The following is a 25,546-nucleotide window of genomic DNA, read 5'->3' on the forward strand; positions in this document are numbered from 1 at the left end:
TGAGTAAGTGTTCCCAAAGGTCTCCCAGTGTTTATCACAGCTTTATCAGGCCAATTCCATCTTTCCAAAAGGAGACTGACAGACTCCCACTCACTTCTTTCAGAGCTGGATTGGTCCTGAAATGTTCTGCATGCAGGATACACAGATGTTTGCTTAGAAGCCTGAAAGTAGCTAAAAGCATATTGAGAAAGTGCACGGAGCCTCATTAATTGGAATTATTTTTGTTTAARTTGTATTTATTTTATGATTCGTGTTTCTGGCTTACAAACTAATGACCACTGGAAAAGTCATAAAAGATTGGGAAAAAAACAGGCTCAGAGACTCTGGTTCTGCCATGTAACCTGTGTGACAGGGGAACAAGGACAGTCTGCTTTTGGGATCAGTGAAACCATGACTCCTTAACACTATTCATGCTTGTAATTTACTTCCCTATGTCCATTTTTAGGGTGATAAATTCTTTTTTCACTGGCATACTTTAGCAACTAGATACAATTTCCATGCTCTCCAGTGTGAGTTAGATGTTAAAATGGGAGGAGAGTTCTTGTTGAAACATTGCAGTGATTCCACCTCTAGCCAAGAAATATATTTTTTTCCAGAACAAAATTATCAGCAAAAGGTAATTTTACACAGACTGAATGTGCTAAATCCCTTAATGTTACAGTTTATCTGTGTAGGGATTACAATACCGGATTCTCTTTTTTATCAGTCCCACAGTCCAGGAAAGCTGTGTCTTTGACAGACTGCATAGGAGCAGGACTTGTCCAGCTGGTAGATGCACTCATTTCATTAATTCTACTCAAATACTTCTCCTATTTAAAAATGTTGAGCCATTTTTCAAAGGCCATCAAAGGACAGGGATTTTAAAGTCACTGTCACTTCCCAGAGTATTAGAGAGCTCTTTGGTTACTCATCTTGAAAGCTGCAAAGGCAGCACAACATCTTTGTCAACTGAGGGGGTGAGCACTTTCACCAGAGTTTGGAAATCCTTCCCATCATACTGATTTTCCCTCTTTTTTTTTTCTAGAGGAGATGATTCAGTGAAAGAACTGAACATATTTATATTCTTTCTTGAACTCGGATCTCATTTAAGCTATCATAGTGAGGTTTCACTACATGTAGGATGTGCAGATCCACAGGAAAACTCACTGATATGACTGTGAGCACCCCAACCATTTTCACAGMGATAACAAAGACAATCAGTACACAATGTTTCCATGGTTACACATAGCCATGTAAACACTTACAGAGAATTGAGATAGTCACACTTTTATTTAATTGAAATTGATTCTATGTGGCCTTATGTAAAAACAAATAAGGAGCTGCGATCAAAAATTAGTGTCTGGATAAATTTTATTAGCAAAATCAGTATCATGGTTTACATATTCAAGCCAAAATTTGTGAAGGCCAGGTTGGATGGGGCTCCGAACAACCTGGTCTAGTGGAAGGTGTCCCTGCCCATGGCAGGGGGGTTGAAACTGGATGATCTTTAGGGTGCCTTCAAAGCCATGGAAGTTCTGAGTGTTCTGTGATCCCATGACCTACTAAAACATCAGCAAACCCATGGTTATTATCTCCCTGAAGGTGAGAGGTGAGTAAAAGGCTTGACCTTTCTCAAGCACTGTTCATGCTACCCACAGACCACTTGATCACTGCCTGCATTAAGCATGAGTCTCCCAGGTCATTGTCTAGCAGGATCATTTACAGCCATATTCATGTAAAACTTTATTACAGATATGTTGCAGCTAGGGAAATAGTGGCCAGCAATAAGCTAGTTTTCCCTAGTYTTTATTTTTAGTTGTTGTGACACAGATGAGTGAAATGCGCAGTTGAGACAAATATCTAAATATATTTTTGCCCATACATGAATAAATCCAGGGAGCCTTTGGTACAGAGCTGTTTTCATCTCCCACAGCACTCCCGTAACAAATACAACCTCTCAGTCCGTATGGTAATCACAGTCTCTCAATAACATCATTGGGATGAAGTTAATTACTTTCATTCCCATTTCATAGGTAGAATAATAGCTTTAGAAACTGCACTCTTCTTTTGCTTCAGAACCACTAAATGCATTCCATTTACAAAACGAACATCTCTTTCCACTGTGCTACTGAGTCAACTTCAGCAAATGCACCTCAGACTAAAGCAAACATGTTTTGTCTTTACTGGTACTACATGTAGCAGCTGCATGTTCATCAGTAATGTGGCAGTGAAAAAAAAGTTAATTTTACCAGCATAAACAAGGCCTTAATGTCTTTCCCAAACTTGTAAAGGCAACTCCCAGGGGAGTTAGGAACTGAACACAGGTTGGTGACTTAACCACCAGATGCTCCTTTCTGACTAGCTGACCTCTGGGAGAAATCCAGCAAAATTTCCAAAAACCATCAGCTTTTCCTTGGTCTCAGCAGGACTCAAAGTCCTGAGCTCTTGGAATGCCACAGACACCATCTACACCATGCTGAAGCTTAGCTCTGATAAGACTACAGGTGTTGGCAATACTTTTATAAACCCATATGAAAGTACAATTTTAAATGTATTGCACGTAATTTGGTTASTTATTGTCTATTTTAATTACTATTGCAGTAACATCTGGAGGCCTTGGTCAGGATCTGGCCTCAGTGCCCCAAAACTGTGTGAGATGCAACTTTAGTGCGCTGTAGTGAATGAGACCCTGCAGAATTCCTCGTGTAAGGGGAGAGGAAGTGGGGACATGCTTCTGGCATCTGGGGCTGGCAGGCGACCAGGACGCTGTGGGATTGTCCGATGGGCGCGTGTCCAGTCGGGAGAAGGGCCATAGCACGAGGCTGCAGCTGAAAATAAAACCTTCTCCTGAGTCTGCTTTCACACAGAGCCCCACGARGCGAAGCGAGTCAGCTGCAGAGCAGGCACATGACACTTCTGCTGCTCYGTGACCTCAGTTAATCCAGCCTGCAGGTTCTCGGAGCAGGAGATGCTTGATAAGGGCAGCAGGTTTGGTCTTCCCTGCCGGGGAGTGGTGGGAGCAGCGCTTGGTGCTTGGGATCCAACAGCTCTCAYGTCCAGGCATGAAGAAAGGCACCAGCCTCCCTCCCAAAAAACTCAGAATCCAAGAGAAAAGATTTAAACCCCAGCTTCACAAAACAGTCAGGGGAGGGGCAAGGCTGATGAGAGGAGGGGGTGTATTCCTGGATGGAGCCGGGTGCTCCACTCGCAGATATGCCCTTGAGCAGTCTATACCAGCAAACACAGCAGTACGTTGTACTTGTAAATATATATTTTCACTTACTCAAACTGTAAACAGTGATGACAGCTGGGAGAAGAGCAAAGATTGGTAGGAAGGAGGAGAAGAGAGGAGAGATTTTTTTTTTTTTTTAATTTCTCAAGAAGAAATAAATTTGTCAGTCTCAGAACTGGTGAGAAAGTGCACTGGCATCAAACCAAAACCCAGCTCCTGCATGACACATGCTGACAATCAAGGTTTGCTGTTTTTTCACTGAGTGATATCATTTCACAAAGCACTGGGGTATTTTCAGGTTAGGGCTAGATCCTCACAGGGATACAAACCAGTGGGATGACTCAGTGATGCCAAAGTACAGAAGACCTGGCGTTCTAGACACAAAATTCGGATGCCTGTATTATAAGAGATAATAGACTTCCAAGGCCTTTAAATCCTTGTTCCTCAGATCCTTTGGATGATATTGTTAGATCTTAAAAATCCACTTCAAGTCATTGACATCCTAGCAATTCCATGAGATTCTCACTATGTAATAATCACATCATACAACATACAATCTTCCCAAATACTAAAAAGGTTTTGAAGGAGAAAAGCCTAATCAATTAAATTCAAACCGTGTGGAAGGAAAGCCTGTTCACTTCCAACAATTAAACAATTTGTGTTCCTAAACATAATTTTGTTTGTTTATTCACTTCAAAGTTCAAGTCAAATAAGCTGTTTTGATCTGCTGAACTGAGCCCAAAATATTTTCAGACGGTCAACTTGTAAACTTTTTGACATTGACTCATGCTTTTTCTTGCCAGAGTCATGACTTTTAACTCTTTGAGACTCCCTCAGCTTTTGAGATCCCTCTTCTCAAATTTTACATAGTGGTTCAAACCCTCATTAGGTCCTTTTTACCTGAAACAAGCTCCAGTGATTTAAACCATCTTCAACTCTTTGCAAGCAGAAAAAAAATCTAGTACAAGTAACACCAATTCCTTCTGTACACTTGAAATAACATCCTCTCAGCTTTGCAGGGCTCCAGGTGTAAAAATTGTAGTAGAGATGTAAACCTCAACTACTCCCTGCTAATTTGCTCAATTTCCCATATTCAAAGACTGTCCAAAGCTTTTCCAACCTGATCTAAAGTGTTCAGAACTTCTCTGGAATAAGAAAGTACCTGCTTAACAAGATGTGAAGGGTGGACTGTGTTTTGCAGCTCTTCTCCTTTCCTCTGGAAGCTGCTGTGCAGAGAGGGCAGGAAGGAAGGAATATTTTGTATAGCTGCAATTGGTGGAGGAGACAGCAGGAGAAACTGGGGCTCTGGCACAGGGAGAGAAACAACTGTTGTGTGCTGCAGAAACCCAAAGGCTCCAGCAGTGATGCTGTTGGCAAAATCCAGAAGGGTTTCTCCACATTTTAGCAATGCATAGCCTGTCTCACCCAATTCCCAGCAATTTCTGTAACACGTTAGTCTGATGTGGTGATGCAGCCTGTGTGTCTTTCTCTAAGTCACTCTGAATTAACTTTTAACTTGGYCACTGTTGAGGGAGGATTTTCAGGTGTTTGACTTTCACTGGATGGACKGAGAGAAAGGATGGAAGTGCTGTTCCTGCTGAGGGAAGCCCAGCCAAGGGAGAGAATTTTGGAGCCATTGGTATCAGACAATCCACACAGCATAAAAGTTTAACAACATCCAAACTGCTGCAAGAGTTTCAGTTGCAGTCTGATTTTTAGGAAAATCTGGCAGGCAAATTTGTCCCTGCAAAACAGGAATCATTGGAGTACAGTTCAGCTTGATGGGAATACCACGACAGCAAATACTCTAAAGATACCAAATCACGAGTTTCCTGAAGCTGAGGAGAACAGAAGGGGCTGTCTAGAGCCACAGTTGCCTCTGCCAAAAAAGCTCTAGTGGGATAACAGGATGTGATAAAAAATAAGGGATTTTGCCACCATTAGAGTCATRTCCTTTCGCAAGAATGAGCTGTACCACAAAGGACTTTGCAGCAGCACACCTGTGTCCATGTTGTGCTGGTAAACCTGGTCTGACAGATTCTTATTTAAGGAAAAACAAAAAGAAAACCACTAGTATAGATCTGGCCTGGGCCTACAGAATGTTTGCCAGGTTGATTCCACCTGCAAACAACCAGAGGCACAATCATGTACAAAGAGATGGAGCTGCCTTCCACAAGCAGACAGTGCAAGAGTGAAGATCCATTCTTGACACACAGATGGTCAGCACCTTGTGCCCATGTGGTTTTGTCAGAGACAAGAAGAAGTATGGAATCCCAGAATCCCAGAATTGTTAAGGTTGGAAAAGACCTCTGAGATCACCAAATCCAACGGGTGATACAGCACCTCCATGTTCACCACAAACCCGTGTCCTCAAGTGCCACATCCACATATTTTTTGAACACTTCCAGGAATGGTGACTCCACCACTTCCCTGGGCAGTCTGTTCCAATGCTTTACAACCCTTTCTGTGAAGGATTTTTTTCTAATAATGCAGTCCCTGACTGATCCTGCTTTACACCAGTGCCTCTTTGACACAGGCTCAGCTAAAATTTCACAGTTGAGCTGGGGCAACTTTTCTATGTGATCATTTTAAAAACGGTATGTTTGGTTTKKTTTTTTTTTTTCTACCAGAAGAACAAACAGAGGCTGAAGTGATAGGAAGCAGATTAACCCAGTGAAAAGGCATTGCGTCAGGGTTATGGGTTTGCATATTTGAAGAATGTGAATACTGATAGAACAGAATCAGAGAGGGGGCCCTCCTTTTGTCACTTGTGCTTAGTTTGCACAAGTTTCCCTTTATCAGCAGCAGTGGAGTCTCCCCCAGTCTAWATCAGTTTTCAAGAAAGAGGTGAGGCACAGGGAACATCAGGAGTAAGAATTTTTGAATTAGTGGACCGAACAATCTGGACAATATTTAAGCACATACATTTCACACACAGAAGACTGATGGGAAGCCATTAAGAAAAAGAAATGCTTGAGAAGATGGTAAATGAAATTTATTCTGAGAAATAAGGTCAAAAGAACTGTTTGAGCAGGAAGAAATTTATATTGGATGCAGGGCATGAAAAAATACTTAGCAAAACCAACTCCTCTGCAGCATCCACTCCAGAGAATGCCAACCAGGAAAAAAAAAAAAAAAAAAAAAAAAAAAAAAAAAAAAAAAGAAAAGATAATTAAGCTTCTGTGTTGAATTACTTTAAAAATTCACTTGAATGAAAACAAGTAGTGCAATAACGAACTGAGTCAGAGAGCACTGTTAAATTAGAGGTAGAATTTAAGGGAGTTTATAAGAGCAACACTTAACAAAGAACGACTTGGTTGGGCTTACTGTTATGGAAAGAGAAAAAAAAGTTGTGGTTGAGTTAAATGACATTTATGAAATAGGAGGGTCTGATCAAACCCACCCAGATTAGTCCTCAACAGCAGTAAGACCTTAAATTTAGGTCAGGGGGATGAAAGGACAGTTGAGTCTAAACAAAGGCATTGTGACATATGGAACACGTTACCCTAAAGAGCAACTAAAGCAGGGAGCACGACTGTTTTCAGGAAAGAAAATGACAGGGCACTCTATAAGGAAATTTACAACCATGGAACCTTCAAAAGGAATACAAGTCCTATTTATTCACGTATTTATTTACAAGAGTCAACCACTGCCTGTGCTCTGAAGGAAAATGATGATAAGCATCCTTTATTCTTCTTTCCACCTTCCTGATTCTTGTATCTGTGGCGTTTAGTTTGTTCTGTTTTCATTGGGCTGCAATTTTGCCTTCCCAGAACACAAAGGACAAGAGCTAATAAAATTTTGAGAGCTATGTTTTTTTAGGCTCAATAGTAATTGCTTAAAAACCTTCTTTTTTTTTTGTATTCTCTTCTGCTTTCACAAGGGGTTTTATAAATGAAGACTTTTCAGTACAAAATAGTCCTTGAACAAGTTGTTCCTCAACCTCCCTGCTAGGTGTCCCAGATTCTTTCTCCTGAAGGAAAATTTTTAATAATCCAGAATTTTMATTTCACATCCTGAACCTGAGACTTTAATGTAGTAAAAAAAATTCTCTTCAGTTGTATACAAATTAAAGAAAATTTAGTGTTCATTAATTGTCTTTATACTGTGCATAAAACTCTGTTCCACTGCCAAAAATTGCAGGTTAGGAGGAAGACATTGAAGTTACAATACATTTTTGTGCAGTGGTATCTCATTAGAGTCATTTCTTTTGTTAGAATGTAGACAAACTAGTCTCCTTTCTTGCAGTAATGCTACCTTTTTTTCTTCGACATAGCTGTACACCATCTGAACCAGCACAACAAGCTTCACAGTGTAGGCTCAGTATTTTTCCCAAATTTAAGGAAAAGGAAAGAATTTGGAGAAATGCTGATCTTAGCTGCAGCTTGCTGATAGAGTACAGAAAAGAGGACAAGAACATAATTTTGTTTTACWAAATGGTTATGCAGAAATCAAAAATTGAAATTGAAATTGAAAATTCCTTTTTTTCAATATTGCTGGAGATCTGCCACAGGATGATCTTCCAAACAAAGTCACATTTTGTCCAGGTACAACTCAAGTGGCATCACACAAGTCTACAGAGTTATTTTAACTCTATATAAGCAACATTTAAGCAGAAGACACAGCATTGTTTCTTAAATTCCTCCAGTTTATTTGGAATCATACTGTTTGTGAATATTAACACCTGACCCATTCCCTATTGGATTCCCTCATAACAGCTTACCAGTACTGACATTAGCTGAAGGGAAAACCAAGCCAGCTTGGACTTTATGCCAGATTATGACCTCAGTTTTATGCAACTCAGTCTGCAGTCGCCTGCTTTCTGCGTGACCAAAAGCAGAGTTTGGCCTCGAGCTTTAATTTTTAAAACTTGCATATACTCAACTGTCTCCAAGCATAATACCATTTAATAATTTAAAATGGGAATAAATGCCCTTTGCAATTTCCCTTAATTTCTAGCAGTCTAAAAATATGTTTCTTATCTTTGCTGGATAATTCCAGGAAAATATTTTGCTTGCAAATCCAATTTCTGTGCATGCCCTTGAGATCCACAGTTCAGACAGTTTGAATCACCCAAGCCTGACCTGCCAAGCTCTCTTCTCCTTTTCAATCCCCTATATCTCAATCAAAGCTCTACTGGAGGGTTGGCATCACAAACTGTACCCTCATGTGAATGCTGACAAGAAAGTGGCCTTCATGACATGGTCAAGGAAGAAATTCCTGAGGCTTGAGATGCTCTCAGCCCCGAGATGTTGGTTTAGGGTGAGATGATGGGAGCATAGGACATAAAAGAGGCAGGTGTGTGGTTTTGTCTTTTCCTGGGAGGGCACRGGAGATACTTCCTGAATATGTGTAGGCTTCCCATCAGTGCCAGCCACAGAAAAAGCTGCCTTCCATCAAAAAAGCCCTTTACTCYGGCGTGTAGCTCAGCAAGGCTCTTTGTGTTCTCACTGTCAAAAAAGGCCTGAGAACTTTTTATCCCCTTTACATGCAGCTATCCCAAGATGTTGACTGACCTCTCAACTTTTGTAAAGAGTTCCCCCATATGTTTGCCTCCCCAAAGTTCCTAAGGATGTGATTGCTTTGTTTTGTTTTGCAATGGGCTCCTTTCCATATTTCTAGTAACAGACTGCGAGCAGGTTAGGAAGGGCTTGCACAGGTTTCAGGGAACGTGCTCACCAGTTTTCCAACAATAATAACCTATCCCATTTTAACACAGAATTTGCACAGGATGCACTTGCTACTCGCCACATGCTGCCAGCACTGGTACCTAGTCAGGAACACAAAAGGGAGAGAGGATTGTCCCCCCACCCCCTTCCCCAGCTTTGCTCCCATGGCTCTTCAAGCTCAGCTTGCTCAGAGCAGCTCCTCCTGCAGCCAGAGGAGCAGGGACTGCTCACCCAATACTCCCTGCTGAGAGGAAGTGGRTGGAGAGGGGATGCTGAGATGACAGAAGTGCAGAGAGCCCAAGCTTCACCCCACTCTGCTTCCTCACTCGCCAAAAGAGCTGGCTGGGAGCATGGGAGAGTAAACTGCTCCGTGAAGAAAAAAAAAAAAAAAGGAAAGAAAAAAAAGGAGGATGAAGTAATTGAGTTTTGTAGCAGAGCAAAGGGAGTGCAAGTGGTGGTGGAGGGAAGATAGGGAGGAACTGTGACTGACTCACAATATATTCAGTTCTCTGCTCCTGGGGAGATGCAGCTGTGCATCTCCCCTCGAATAGGCTGTAAAGTTACACCATCGTCCAAAGTAAGCATCCCTAATTCTCCTACTTCCTGAAGCACAACAGTGTTTGGCTCCTTTTTAATCAGGGATTTCTACTGCGCAAATTGAAGTCTAGGACCAGGCTTTTCCTATGTGCAGAATTAAAAATCCTTCCCTTGATTGTTTTGTCAGTTCCTGGGGAAAACTACTGAACTGTTACAGCCGATTTACATTGGCCTGATCCTTTTTTAAAACTCATTCCAAGTTATTCTTAATTCCTCAAGGCACCTGAGATGTTGTGCATGAGCCAGCCACGGACACCTTTGGCAATGTTCTCCACATCCTTTTTCCTCCCTCTGCTTGCTTCCCAGTTATTTCTGACTTCACTCAAATAAGGACCGTTTCCCTTTTCTACCACTTCAGCAGGAAGAAATGTGGCATGGAATTACTCCTGATTTAACCCAGCTCTGCAGAGTTCAAGAAATAACCTGAAGTAAAATGCTAATCCAGTGTGTAGAACTAAGCTAGACCAGCACAGAGCTCATGAGAGGAAGGTCTGAAGGGCCACTCTCCCATTTTCTGCCCACATGACTTTGGTTTGTGTAACTTAGGAAAAGTCACACAACCTGCCTGGGTTTCATTTTCCAAAGTGTGAAACAACAGCCCCCTCTTACCCTCTGTTAGCAGAGGGGCTGGAAATAGATGATCCCTAAGGTCCCTTCCAACCCAAACCATTCCATGGCTCTGTGATTCTGTGAATTTTGAGATGGTTAGGTTTGTCAGTAGGATCCTTTTGTGGAATGTATAAAATGTGCCTCCAAAAAGAGGTGACCTGAAGTCTGCTAAAAAATTGCTCTTTCMGTTTCTCGTTCTCATACCCTGAGAATTACTTCAGTCCTGCCCTTCTATAATATTTTTTCATAACCAGAATTTCTTCAGTGAGAAGGGATTTTCTAAAAAGCTGTACAAGTTACTGAGAGTGTAAGGAGAGGTAAGGCCAGCTGTGGTGCATTTCATTTGCCTCTCTCACATGCCCAGTTTAAGACTTGGCTTTTCTGTCAAATATCTGGAGATCATATGCTTGGTGAGAGACATGTGTTAAAGTACTCCCAGTTCTAAAATTCCCCTTTCAAGGATTTTTGGCAAGGGGGAGCAGAGAAGGCGCTGTGTATTAACAGCAAAATGGCATCTGGACTGAAAGATAAGGAAAACCACCAATGTTTTCCAAAACCCAAGGCCATTTTCAGATGAATTTTGGACCTGGCAGAAGTGCAGAACTTGCATTAGTACAATGGGAGAACACAGAAATCTGCCTTTGACTTTGGAAAGGCTTCTAGAGAACCCTAATTTGCAAATTATCAGACACTTTGGATGCAATTTAGCAGAGCAGTCAGCCATGAGCAGAATGAGACCAGTCTGCACTGCAGCAGAGCAGCTCACAAACTTACAAATCAGATATTCTGCTAAACTGGGACCAGAGTTCTCTCACCATCCTTGAGCATTAACCCTTAAATATAGTCCAACTCATGTCAAAGTGTGAACTGAGAGTTAAAACTGGAACACTTCCATGTCTCGAGGACAACTGCATACTGGAAATTTCATCCACATGCACATTGATGAACTAGAGGACTCCTAAGCAAAGTTCCACTGCTGGCAGATTTTTACAAGAAAAAAAATTCCAGAGGAGCTGTATTTATCAGAACAGTCCTCACCCTCAGGACAGGCCTCCATGTAAACAATTTGCTATAAACTAATGCCAGTGAGCAGGATGACTTTTCTCCCCTGGATGGCTTTTTGAAAGATTCAGATGCAATGGGAAAAACCACAATCCTGTCATGGGCACACATTGTATTTGTGAGCTCTTCTTAAGAAGGACTTGAGGGTCTCACTGTGCCCCTGGGAGCAGTTCTAGGAGAGCCCTCATTATTTCATTGAGAAAAGTTGTTGGTAGWGGTGATGTCTCCTACTTACCACCTTATTTAGCGGGTCAGAATAGACAAGATCTTTGTGTCCAAAACTCCTTTTAAAGTCTAACTAATCTTTCCCCCTAAACAATTGTGTTTTATCAGAAATACAAGACTCCTTTTTCTCTGAGAATGAATTTAAAAACATAGTTTTAAGCTGGTTGTGAGTAAGCTACTGCATCTGTACAAAAGGCATGGGAAAGACGTTAATTATACGCAGCAATGTTAATTTCTCACTATGGTCTTGATGGAAACAATTCAGTTGCAGGCTGTGTCTATGTTAAAACATCAGCTGTATTTAGTCACATTGTCATTCCCTGCCTCCCTTTCTGCGCAAAAGCTTTGTCCAATTRATGCTGATTTCAGTGCATTCCTATTGTTGGTTTTAAAATATTTGGATCAGGCCTGGAGTCCTTTTCTTAAGAGCCCTGCATCAGATACTTTGCACCTGCAAGCCTAACAAAACTTTTTTACTTGGGGGGTTGTGAACCCTTGAGGAATAGGGAGAGGCAATCCAGACTTTGATTCACGGAGTGGCCATGGATGTGTTTCTGTACAGATTTAGGGAAACCTGGAGTCACGGATTTTGGAAAAGCAAACACAGGTGCAATTTTGGGTGAAATGAAGCGGATCTTCCCTGGCAAGGCTCAATGCTTGGGACAAATTCTTGAGCAGCARTGCTGTTCCTTCTAAGCAAATGGTACCTTAACAATCCTAATATGGGAACTGGGCTGCCCAGGGGAGTGGTGGAGTCCCCATCCCTGGACACGTCCAAGAAACAACTGGATGTGGCAGTCAGTGCTCYGGGCTGCCTTTCCAACCCTAATGGTTTTGTGATTCAGTGATTCTATACCCTCAGTGCAAACATCTGTGTTCAAGGGTCACAGAAGAGCTCTCAGAAAAAAAAATAAATGCCTTTTAAAAATTATTTTAATGGCAGAAGTATCTCAGGTTAACTCCAGGATCTATATTAATTATACCCCAAAAGAAGCTTGTTTCATTCCTAACTAGCATTCTTGATATTCCCTGTATTTCTCTTTCCTTGTGGGTGCAAGTCCTATCCGTAGCCATAAACTAGGCTTAGGGATGCAAGATTTTTCACAAGGAGACTCTTACACTTTTGGATTTGCAGCCCTGGCTTTATTTTTTTTTTTTTTTTTTTTTTTTTTTTTTTTTTTTTTTTTTTTTGATTTCACTGTTTTCCTTACTCCACAAAAGAAAAAAGAAATTGGAAGGTGTCAAAAAAGACAGAAGATGTTCTCAGCTTCTAAAATAAATAAAATAGGAACTTTTGCTTTCAATGCAAAATCCTGCAAAAAATGATGTATTAAAATCCAAAGCTTGAAACAGTTTTCCATTTGAGTTTCCTAATATCAGAAAACCTTAMAAACAGTGGTTTAAAACTTCTGGTTTTTCTATGATTTTTTTCCTAATAAAATGAGTTGCCCAGTGGCAACTGTAAATGTTAATGTAAAAAATGTCAGACCATCCAACATCACAGGGTCTCCAGGAGGCTGCTCCTTCATAGCCTAACAGGAGAGAGATAAAATTCTGATAATCTGAGAGGTTCTTCCCTTTCTCCTCCTGCTCCACGTCACCTCTGGCATTTTTAAATAGARCAATGAGGACAATCTGTTACCAGATCAGTCCTGAATCCCCTGGAATCTTGGGAAGGAGAAAGAAGTGAATTTCATCTGGAAGGCTGCTCTCAACTTAAATTATGGACAACTTAAATCCTCAAAGCATCTCTCTGACAAAAAGAAAAGGAAGTGYGACTACTGCCTGACTTTAATACAAAAAAAATTAATCAGCCTGGTTGAACCAAAGTAGGTCCAGGTTGACTTGAAAGGTTAATGGATCTTCAAACTGTTTCTGAAAAAGACTTAGATGGAGTTTCAGTGTTGCGAGGAAACACGAAACCCAGGCCTCTTTGCTGTGGCTTTGGGTTTGTTACAAACATCTTGCAGAGCTTGAAAACTGCTTTTGATGATCGGCCTAACTTCCCTTTCCTCAGCTTAATCCCAGTTTTCCTGATWGCACTCCTTTGCCCCGCCCTAAAGCAAATGTTCCCTTTCCCCAATGCTTACACTTTCCAGATCTGTCATGCCCTTTCTGCCAGCTCAAAGCAAAGGCTTGCAACTTCAAGGCAATTTCCTCAAAGGCTAGTTTTCAACCCTTTCAGACACTTTTGCTTCTCTTTCCTGATTTTCTTTTTGTATGACAATACCTTCCAACTTTCAAGCAGCTTTCCCAGTTTTACTGTTGTGCTACAAGAAACAGCAATTCACTTCCAGCTCTGCAATGAAATGCCTCAGTATTTGCATTTATTAAATACTGTGCTTTTYAAAGGTTTTAGATCATTCCTGGGTTGGTATTGCTCCTTTCTAAGGTATTGCTCCTTTCTAAGTTTCTTTTCCCCTCTCTATATCACTGCTCAATACCAATATTCCCCCAGCACAGGAGCTTTTAATTTCTACTGCAGCTTTCATTTTGTAATTTTCTGCCAATATTTTTTACGTCTCYATCTCCCGTGCAGACATTGTATCTCTTTGCTCACTTCTCTCCTCAAATTCAGCTGCAAATTTAATTTGTTTGCTGCTTAGCCCTTCTGCCATTAACAAACAGTAMTGAAAAGATTAACCAACGCACAGTTTATCAGATTAAATTATTCACTATCATGTTTTACTTCTGGAACTTTCTATTCTGCTGTTTGCAAATTAATTCTGAGAAAAAAATTGCAAGTGCAAACATCTGGGCAAATCTGCTTTTCGTAAAATTAGCACAGGTTTACCTAAGTCAAGCAATTGATTTAGCTATGGATATAGCCTTTAGATTTCTTTGTACTTTGGGAAGTTTTCAGTTATACAGTGAATAATGTAAAGAAATACTTCAGTTTTTATGAATATTATTTACCCAACTACAGCTTTATCTCTTTGTTGTGACTGTGATGGGCCTGACTGCTCACCTGGGATGGCATTCTTTTTGCGTTTATTGATAGATCAAATTTTCAAACAGCGTTACAGATGGATCCAGCCAGTGCAACAAAAAACCTCAATCTGAATGATCTTGCAAATATCAGCTGATTTCTGTGTATTCCAGTTTCTGCCCTTTTAAAATGGGGACAATGGCATTTCTCCTACTTTGTCAGTAAAAATTAAGATAAATATTTATGGATTGCTCCAACATCAGTGATGTGAGAATCACAGAAYATCCTGGGCTGGGAGGGACCCTAAAGATCAYCCAGTTCCAACCCCTTGCCATGGGCAGGGACACCTTCCACTATCCCAGGTTGCTCAGAGCCCCATCCAACCTGGCCTTGGACACTGCCAGGGATGGGGCAGCCACAGCTTCTCTGGACARCYTGTGCCAGGGCCTCACCACCCTCACAGGGAAGAATTTCTTCCCAATATCCAATCCAAACCTCTTCTCTGTCAGTGTGAAGCCATTCCCCCTTGTCTGTCTCTCCAGGCCCTTGTCAAGAGTCTCTCTCCATCTTTCCTGTGGGCTCCCTTCAGGCACTGCAAGGTCCCAGTGAGGTCACCCCAAAGCCTTCTCTTCTCCAGGTGAACAATCCCAATTCTCCCAGCCTTTGCTCTCCCAGTAGGGCAAAACCAGCTGGCTCATTGAGGAGAACACAAAGGATGTCAGGGTACACACCTGGTGTCCATTCCACAGAGCTCCTTCCTTTGCAGATATAGAAAGTAACAAACAGACATTTTGACTCAATAAAACTCTTCCTACAAACCGGGGAAATTGGGATCCCTTGTTCTGACCTCTTCAATACACAGATTAATCAGTCAACTGCTTAATGCAAAATGATACAACGGCAGTCAGGGCTTAGAGAGAGGTGTAAACACATAATTATGTCACAAAAACGTCAGTGAGAGAAGGAATTGGAATGGAAAAGAACCTTGTTGTGACTGAGAGAAGCCTGCCTACTCCTGTAGCTGGTTATAGACCTGGGGATGTAGCTGGGATGGCTGATATTGAACCGGACATTATTAACAGTCCAGTCCCCCAGTGAGATTGTGAGAGGATGCTGGGCAATGCCAAAGGCCTCCAGGGAGCTCTCAAGTGCCCTGGTGTTGGTGGCGGGGGAGGGAGGTGCCGGGCTAAAACCTGTCAGAATTCACTGTGCACAAGGTGTGAGAAGCAGCTGCTGTTCCAAAGTGTGAGGTAAGCACTGAAAAACTGCTCCTGACCTTTCTTTTGGAATCAGGCATGCATGTGTACAGCCACCGCATCCTGATCTCCAAAAAAATACAGATATCTGTGGAAAGATCAAATGTAGAGACACACRTGCCATTGCAATCACCTGTGTGACTCGACACAGCTCTTTGACTGTTYTGAGCAGACTGCTCCTTGCAGCAGATGAATAATCACAAAACTGGCCCTCAGGAAGATGTCATCAGTTGGGAAAGCTTTCCCCACTGACCACGAGGGTCATGGTCACCCCCACAGTATTGTGGGTCAGTTCAAAGTGCTCGGGTGAGCAGCTGTCTGGCTGTGCTTCGCTCAGCCGGTCATTTGAAGAGGAAAAGGAAATTGCAGTGACTCTGTGAGCTGAAATCCATTTCCATAAGAAATTATGTACATACCGGTCACTGGAGGCTACTGGGGCTCAGTGCTCAGATGTGTCTTCTCTTTTGAAAATGGCCTTGAGTAATGAATGAATTCATTAGTTCACCTRAGAGCTGCCACAGAGATGAACAAACTTTGGTGGGCTCCTGCTCAGTTGTGTAGCTGCACGCCCCTGCCTGTGTGCCAGGAGAATGGAGGAGTTTCAAATCCCCTCACTCCAACTCACACTTTGGTCGGCCCTCAGGATGCAAAGGTTAACACTTAGGGCTGCCATAACTCACTCCCACTTGATTTTGTCTCTGAATTCTTCGGCTTCTCAGAGGGTCTGGCTCTTGTGAAGGCTTCAGCTTCAATCTGTATGTGTTGAAATTTCCATATCCTGAGAAGGGGAATTGTTCAGGAGGGTCCAGTGTCTTTAGGGACGTTCAGCACTCTGCAGCAATCCACCTTAATAAATCCATATTGTACAAGTAGTTGATTACTATCCTGAAATAAAGAGCAAATTTTTTCAGAAGCAGTTATTTTACATTCCCATCTTTTTGAACATTCAGAACGCAGGGATACTTTTCTTGTTCTGTACCTTTTCCACATCCCCAAAGCACAGAGGAGGGCTGCATTTCTTCCCAACACAACTATTAGGAAGAGGGAATCAACAGGGCATTCCATGACTTGGGAGGCTGKGAAAACAGTGTTCAGCAAACAATGACAATAATTACACTATCCTCTTTGGTAAAAGTCTGCAAAAGCTGTCAGCCACCACAAAGGATCATTAGTTGCTCGGTCTGAAGAACAGAAGCCGCTCCTAAACTTTTTAGAAAGTSCCAAACACTTCAAGCTGACTTGCATAAATCATGCAGGGTATTACAATGCTGAATGTAAAATTCACCAATCATTTTTTCTTCTATTCCAGGTCCTTAGAATGACTTACAAATAAATACTTAGGCAGTCTCTCACTGTACTAGGGTTTCATGCTTTTTGCAGACCATTTTAAATGATGCTTCGCTCTTTCCCTGTGTAGAATGTTCAGACACTGATCAAAACAAAGCAATATGCCTATTTTTTTAAATCACCACAAACAAAACTAAACAAAGATTTCCACTGGTACACAAAGTGGTGAGTCTGAAAAGAGCAGAAAGTGGTTTGCCAGAGTTTATTAGGGATTGAATTTATTGATGGAAGGAAGAGGTAAGCTTATTTGCTTCTCCTAAATTTAGACCTGCCCTGAGCCACCTAGCTCAGACAGCATTAATACCCTGCTAACACTGCAGTGACATGCAGGAATACAAACCATTAAAATAGAGTAAAGCTAAGCCACAGCTGGGAGATCAACCAGCTTTGCAATGCATGAGCTTTTCATTTCTGCGCTGTTTGCTTTTCCCCTCTGTGCCACAAATGTCAGCGATCCCCAGGTCAAASTTGCTTAATGCAAACCGCCCACAARCACTGCCAAAATGAGCTTTTGTCAGAAATTTACATGTGGAAAATTCCAAGAAGAACCTTGAAGAACAACAAAAATATCTCATGAACATCAGCTAGCCAAGAAAAAATTAGCTTGGATGAAATCTTTCTAAATGAATAATCTGAACTTTAAAAAAAATAAAAATATGAAAGAATGAAGAAAAAAAAAAAAAAAAAAAAAAGAAAAAGAAAAATAGAAAGAAAAAAGAAAAAAAAAAACATGTGCAGGATTAAATTCTTGGGGGATTTTTATACCATTGTCCAAAAGGCCAAAGAAAGAGCTGCTTGTGCTGAAGTGGCTTCTGCTGAGGTCCATGCAATGCTGTGCCTCAGGAACAGGGAAGTTGAGTCAGTCTTCTCTTAAACAAGACATGGATGTTGGAATCTTGCCTCCAATCCAAGTCCTTTCTATAGATAATTTACTAACTGGGCTGCACTGAGTAGGCACTTGTTCTGCTTTGTGAATGGCACTGTGGAACTTCTGAGGCGTGGCCAGAAACACCAGAATTATTTGCTTTGAAAATATCTAAAGATAAACATTTTAACGTTTTACATTTTCGTCTCCTTTTCACAGATTTAACAATGCACATGCCAAATAAATTTCAGATTATGTGYAGTTCCATTTTGGGCAAAGAGCCATTCATCAAATGCAATACTCCCCAGACCTGCAAACAAATATAGTTTTAATGTGTCTTAWAACCAGATTACAGCCAAGGCCATAAACCAGCTGCAGTTTCCCCATAGCATCCATTCCTTCTATCTAGAATAGTGTCTTAGACATACTCTGAGGTGCTGGGCTTTATGGATAGCTTGACAATTTTTAAYTATGAACTAGAACTTCTGAAAGCCACTTATGAACTTCCTAGGCTGGAGAAACTGCCCGAAAACTAAAATCACACTGAACCTTTGTGGTTTTTCTCAATGTTTTGCACTCAGAAAAATAATAAAAAAAAATGTTCTGAAACATTTTTACTTTTGCAGCAAATAATTTCCTAAGTATAAATCAAACTACAGTTCAAATTTCAGAGTAAATTAACATCTTTCCCGCCAAATCCATAAGACACTTCACATAAAGTTCAGGAAAATACATTTCAACATTTCTGCCGTTAATGAGGTTCCTCCACAGAGAAGAAAAATAGCTCATTTGAGCAGCTCCAACTCTCAGGTCCCCAGCCCTTCCTTTTTGTGTGTAGCATGACATTAAGGAGAGCCTGCAGGAACTCCAGCCTTACTTTTCCCACCTCATCACCTGCTCCAACTTGTGTATTTTGCTAGTGCCACTTAGTTTTGAAACTGAGCAGAGCAGTGATTGCGTGCAGCTGCATGTTGGCATGAATAATGCTTCTGGCTTTTGAGCTGAGCTCTGTCAGAGCTTTGCTCACCATCCTGTGGGCTCGTGGGTCCCACTGCGTGTGGATCCCGGGTGCTGCAAGAAATCTGCTCAATGACATCTGTTTAATAATATTTTTACTATTTTTTTAAAGCAAATCCTATACCGAGGAAAGTCGAAGCTGCCTGGCAATTTGTTATCCAGAAAGGTCTGGGCTCTGAGATCCATCTACATTAAGTTAGTATTTATTTAGYTATGGCAGTAATTGTATGGTAACTGAACATCTTTGRTGCTTTTTTTCCYCCTCCAAAGCAAAACATTGCTGCAAGCAACAGTCTAGATTTAGGTGAACTCATACTGTGACAAACTGAGAAGGGAGAAAACACATTTCTTGTCCATAAAAGGACAGCTCACACATCCACAAAGGGTAGCTCTGATTTTGCTGCAGTTCCAAACTATGAAGTGGGGACTCAATCTTGTGAAAGGGAGTTTTGCTTAGATAGAAGGTTGTACAGTAAAAGATATTTTCTGGGGTTTTTTTTTTCTTTGCCGTCTGAAACAGAAAATGGTGATTTTTTAGCTTTTTTTAAGTGGAAAATTTTCTGCTCAAGAGGTCTGATATTTCCACAATTTATCCCAGGAAAAACACAGAGTACTCAAAGTATCACAGCAGGTTGAGGGAGGAGATCCTTCCCCTCATCTCAGCATTGGTGAGGCAAATCTGGAGTACTGTGTCCAGTTCTGGGCTCCTTAGTACAGGAGCAAGTCCGTGAAAATGATAAARGATTGAGGCAACTGTACTGTGAGAAGAGGATGTGAGGGAGTTGGGGCTGTTCATGCTGCAGAGGAAAAGGCTCAGGGGGATTTAGAACTGTAGAAATACCTCACAGGGGAGAGGGATAAAATGGAGCCAGGCTCTACTCAGAGGTGTCCATGAAAGGACAAGAGGGGATGGCAATAAATTCAGATACAAGAAATACTGCTGATACACGATTTTTTTTTTTATTTTTTTTTAAGTTTAACGGTGTTCAAACACAGGAACTGGTTGCCTAGAGGGTTGTGGATTCTCCATCCATGGAGATATTCCAAACCTGCCTGGGAACAGCTCTCTGCAAGCTGCCCTGGCTGATCCTGCTGTGAGCAGTGAGATTGGACTAGATGATGTCCTGAGGATCCTTCCAGCTCCATCTGTCCCATAGTCCATGACTCTGTCCTTCACCCCAGAGTGCTAGAGGTGTCTGCCATGTGGTGAATGTGTTTGCACTGCAGGGAAATCAAATTCAAGGCTTTTCTGAGTCACCTGAAGCAGCACCATAGTGTGGGTTTATCACATACTATGAGGGTGGTCTAAGATGAGTTTCGTATTTTCTCCTTCAATCCACTRTTTGTGCAGCAAGTTTATAAAACAGTGCTTCCATCAGTTTGTATTTTACATTGAAAATTTATTTCATTTMAATATAAATGCAAATACCAAATATACAGGTGTCCACAAGGAGAGAAACTACCTCCCTAGACAGCTGTTCATGGCTCTCAGTACACAAACCAAATGACAGAAAGGCTTAAAAAGAAATGACAAATGAGCTTCTAGATCGTGGACAGAAGGCAGAATTGGAAGGAGACACGGGAGCCCATATAGAGCAGTATATGGCAAAGTACAAAGAAGCAGCACACTTGCAGGTCTACTTTTCAAAATACTGAATCTTCAAACAAGAATTTTGCAACTTTAGGGGGTGGTGGGGAGGAGAATGTCCTTGAATATTTGTAATTGCTGTCAGTTTTGTATAAATGTAATGAAGCAACTTTTATAAAAACAACCAAAAGACCAGTCCTCAATCCTGAAAACAACCCCTACAAAATGGTCTGTGGATGCATCTGAATTTCCCACTTGWGTTATAGAGGCTTAATCACTGCTCTCTGGCTTGACTGCACCATTTYCCTTTGAGAACCCTTTCCCTTACCAGAGAGACAAAGAGAACTAAAGCACTGTTGAAACACAGGASTTTTTTTCCTTCTTAGGATAACATTAAACAGAAGCCATTCAATATTTAATAACTATGAATTTATGGGTCTGAGAGATCTCAGCACACAAAACCCAGCAGCATTTAGGTAAAGTYGGAGCTTTTTCATTTTACACACTGAGACTGAGTGTCCTACTCTGCATAATTCTGCAATTTTGAAACTAAAATTTCTCTGTGGATTGAACTCTGTGGAAGTAACTTGTATGGTATGGCCAAGCCCTGGCCCTAGTATCCCAAGAGCTACCTACCTCTGCAGAGAAAGGGCTTAAATGATATATATGCTGCTATGCATGGAAAGAGAAAAAGCAAGGCCACCCTGAAAAGTGCCTAAAATATTAATGAAACACTGAAAAAACCAAAAATATAGAAAAGAGTTGCACTCATTATAAAATATAACAAATAGTATCTTCAAAGAAACACACAGCCTGTGTTTCTATATCTCTATATATGTATCTTTAAAGACACAGATGTCACTAAAAAAAAAAAAATCCCAATTTTCATGTTTACAGCCTCTAACAAACATCCCTCTTGGACTATTTTAATGCTGACTTTCTGYTTCTTTGTAGATCTTACAGGTGAACAAGGTGATGTCCATCTTGTTTTATGTGATATTTCTCGCTTACCTTCGTGGCATCCAGTCTTCCAACATGGATCAAAGGAGTTTGCCAGAAGATTCGATAAATTCTCTTATTATTAAACTCATTCAGGCAGACATTTTGAAAAACAAGCTTTCTAAGCAGATGGTAGATATTAAGGAAAACTATCAAAACACAGTGCAGAAAACAGATACTCAGCAAGACTCAGATGGAGAGGAAAATGTGAAATCAGACTTCCAGCCAGTAATCTCAGTGGATACAGATCTCTTAAGGCAGCAGAGACGCTACAACTCTCCCCGAGTCCTCCTGAGCGACAACACACCGCTGGAGCCGCCACCGCTGTACCTCATGGAGGATTACATCGGGAATTCCGTGGTGGTGAACAGAACCTCCCGGCGGAAGAGGTACGCGGAGCACAGGGGCCACCGGGGGGAATACTCCGTTTGTGACAGTGARAGTTTGTGGGTCACGGACAAATCCTCCGCCATCGACATTAGGGGACACCAGGTGACTGTTCTGGGAGAAATTAAAACAGGCAACTCTCCGGTTAAGCAATATTTTTACGAAACGAGGTGCAAAGAGGCCAAGCCCGTAAAAAACGGCTGCCGGGGCATTGATGACAAGCACTGGAACTCCCAATGCAAGACATCCCAAACTTATGTCAGAGCACTGACTTCAGAAAACAACAAACTGGTGGGCTGGAGGTGGATAAGGATAGACACCTCCTGCGTCTGCGCCTTGTCCAGGAAAATAGGAAGAACATAAATCTGCATCTCTTTGCTATATAAATTATTACTTTAAATTATATGATATGCATGTAGCATATAAATGTTTATATTGTTTTATATATATTATAAGTTGACCTTATTTATTAAACTTCAGCAAATCTACAGTATATAAGCTTTCTCTCTCAATAAACAAGAGCGAAGGGTGTGCCTCTGCTGTGGCCAGCTCCAGGGTTTTTTCTAGACTATGTTTGTGACACTGCTTGTCAGCAGCATACCGTAAACTTCCTGTAAAATCTGTGTAAAATCAGTATTTTTAATTCAGTATTGTCAAAACAGTGACTGTCATTTAGTAAACTTGTTAAAAAAATCAGATCAATGCCAAGAGTTGTGTACATATTTATATTCCCTGCTCTTTACATTCATACTTAATTGGATGCAGTGTTGGCTCCTCACCACCAAAAAAAAAAAGGACCAAAATACGTATTGTAGCCTGCAGATAATGTTAAATTTACAGGCATCAGGTACCCCTAAAATAAAGTTTCTATGTATTATGCCAGTTTTGCCAGTGAAATGACCATTTTCCCTCTGTTGGCATTTCAGAATGGCTGCTAGTAATCCAGGAACATGCATTTGTATTTTGGAAGCACATTTGTTTTGCAACTGTTTCTAATGCTGCCAGTGCATCATTGAAAAAATATGAAAAAAATCTGAAATATTTATAGCCGAAACTTACTGAAGCAAAGAACTGATCCAAATGGATCGTTAATATAATACATAAAAGATGGTTTGTTGTGATCAGCCTCTTCCTCCTCACACGAATCAGTTATCTTCGGCTTGTGTTGTTGGATCATTCCTCTCTGTCTGAGTTTTTAATTTAGAAGCAAAGCTGGTGGGGTCTTAACCTTAAAAGAGCCCTTGGCTTGCAAATTTTAGTAAACAAAGATGATATCCTGGCATGGATATCAAAGCCACACACCCATATGAAGGTTTCCTTCTCCTCAGCAATCCATTCTTCATCTTGCACAGGGGGAAAAATGTGAAACCTGGTACCTTTCACAGGTATGTGAATGATGAAATGGCTAAAATCCATGCTGTTTGTAGCTGTACTGAAGCTCCCTAATTAAACAGATGAGYTGTTGCTTAGGACAGACCAATGTACTAGGGTGTATTTATGTCAAACTCTTCCTTGGATTGTCATCTTGCTCCACGGAGGACAGGAATAATGACACCACTTGAAGAGAYGGCCCATTACACATTAACTGTGCAATGCCCTGGATGAGATCCCACTCACAGGAAGCAAATGAGCGTTCATGGCTAGGAACAGAATTCAGATTGGGCTGCACGTTAGCTGTGTCCAGATAGATCCAACACRCAGCCAGGACTGGGAAACACCAGTTGTCCAAAAAGTTTTACCCTCAGCTTTTTTTCTGAGGGTTTTACACTACACCTTTCACTGCCGTAGTGTGTTCAGCATCACAAATGAAAATGAGATCAGAGCCCTCAAACGAGGTTGCAGGATACCTTTGCTCATAATAGCTTTCACTCCTGGAAAACCAGATTCAAACATGCAAAGGGCCATGAAAGGCARCAAACTGTGCGGTCTCCCCTAATCCCTTGCAGAGAGTGTTGCATGCCATAAAACCACCAGGGAGCTGGACAGATTGCCTTGAGGCCAAGCACTGGAATATTCATGTCTTGGAAAGCCAGGTTGGAGCAYGTGGGTATTTTCTTCAGGGGAGACCAGAAGCTTTTGAGAACCATCTCAATTTTCAGCATGAGGCCAGGGTATTTACCTCACAGGAAATATCATCACCTCGCTGCACTAAATMCTAACTTTGCTTCAAGCAATAACAACTTCAGGGGTTCAGTACCAAGGCAGGCGTTGAAATGAAAGAGAGTATGTAATATAACAAGGAACTCGGTATCTGATTGATCTGATTAGRATATTTCTCATTTCTTGGCAAACATTAAAAAAAACAAAGAAAGAAAATAACCCCACAGAGCTTTAACCAGTTTTCCTACTAGGAAAGTTTGAAGTTTTAACAAATCTTTCTGGCTCGGGGGGGATAAGCATATTTTTCAGAGTTCTGCCCTGATTTTTTATTTTTTTTTTTGGTAAGTTAAAAGTTTGATTTTGACACCCTGAATTCTCAAATAAATAACATTTGCAGATGCTGGGAGCAATTGAGAAATGATATTGTTATGGATCATTAACTTTAGAGATCTCCTTAATTCACTATGCCAGATAGGTCTGTCTCCATGTGAGAAGACGGGGCAAGAAGACCAAGTTAGCTTGGTGAAAACCCATTCATCAGAAACTACCTTGTTCCTGCAGTGCTGATGTCCCTTTTGTTTATATCAGTGTAAATCCAGTGAAATTCTACTGAAGACAGGGAAGAAAACATAGCTTTATAATAATGTAAACAACATCAGAGTGGATTCTAAATKCCTTCATCTCTGCTTACTGAAAATCAAGGCAGGTTCATTTTTAAAGGTTCAGAGAAAACCATTTGTCATTTTCCACTGTAAATCCAGTAACAGGAACTGGTCTTTGACTCTTGACTTTAACAAGTATTTTACAAGGCAGCCAGCAAAAATATCTCAGAGTAAATATGCCTGTCATCTGAAACACATGAGATGAGAAAAGAGCGTGGTGTGCACGGTTATTAGATTGGCTGTCTCTTTCCCACCCCAGGAAAACAATGAGCGGAAGTGTTACCCCCTGGATCTGATCCAGCTTCCACTAAAGTCAATGGAAAAAAAAAAATCTCACCTTCTCCGGTGGAAGCTGGATCAGGCCCCAAGCAAAGAAAGACCTGCAGATCTCAACCTTTGCAGAGAGCAAAGCAATCCCACACACCAGTAACGCGTTCCTGTAAATCCTGTGTAAGCAGAAGATGCTGTATAATTTTGTAACAAGTTTGTAAACAAAGCCTGTAATAAATTTGTTAAGGTCTAATTCTCTTTTCACTGTAGCCGGGGATGGTTTTATTGTCAACTTTGGTCATGGCACAATGGATTCAAAATTCCTATCTGACTTTTTTTTTGCATTAAGTAATTAAGCAAAATATTCAGCTCTCAACACCAATTTAATTTAAGAATTCTAAAAATCACTTCCATTAGGCAGCTCAGATGCTCTGTCAATATTGTTTTGCCAATAGATCATTATAAACAYGCATTTTATTTAGATTTTCTCCCAAATGTCCAAACGCTATTCTGAAATTGCCTGTCTGTGTCAAATTGTATTTTCTCCATTTTTTCCCCCCTAGWTTTTTTCCAGTCCATTTAGTAACAGCAAAAAATGCTCCACTGAGGTTTTGGGAAACCATCTGCATTTATTTTATCACCTTTGAACATGTGTTCAGGAATGAAGTCTGTGCAGAGAGTTTACTGCTACCAAGAGATTTGTGCGGCTGCACCAGGAAGAAACTTTGACTGGACTTTACAGAGTGTGTGCTC

General features: G+C 41.1%; 1 protein-coding gene across 1 annotated transcript in view; it reads left to right on the plus strand.

Annotated features, from left to right (window-relative positions):
* The window catches only part of NTF3 (neurotrophin 3), a 49,162-nt gene extending 23,879 nt beyond the window's left edge, over positions 1–25,283 (plus strand). The window contains exon 2 of the mRNA XM_057385600.1: positions 21,330–25,283. Coding sequence (XP_057241583.1) covers positions 21,330–22,124 — 795 coding nt within the window. The 3' untranslated portion in view covers positions 22,125–25,283. The remainder of the gene's footprint in view (positions 1–21,329) is intronic.
* The last annotated feature ends 263 nt before the right edge of the window (positions 25,284–25,546 follow it).

Source organism: Malurus melanocephalus, unplaced genomic scaffold, assembly GCF_030028575.1.
Source record: "Malurus melanocephalus ecotype Western Australia unplaced genomic scaffold, MMel_1.1 scaffold_16, whole genome shotgun sequence".
NCBI classification, from domain to species: domain Eukaryota; kingdom Metazoa; phylum Chordata; class Aves; order Passeriformes; family Maluridae; genus Malurus; species Malurus melanocephalus.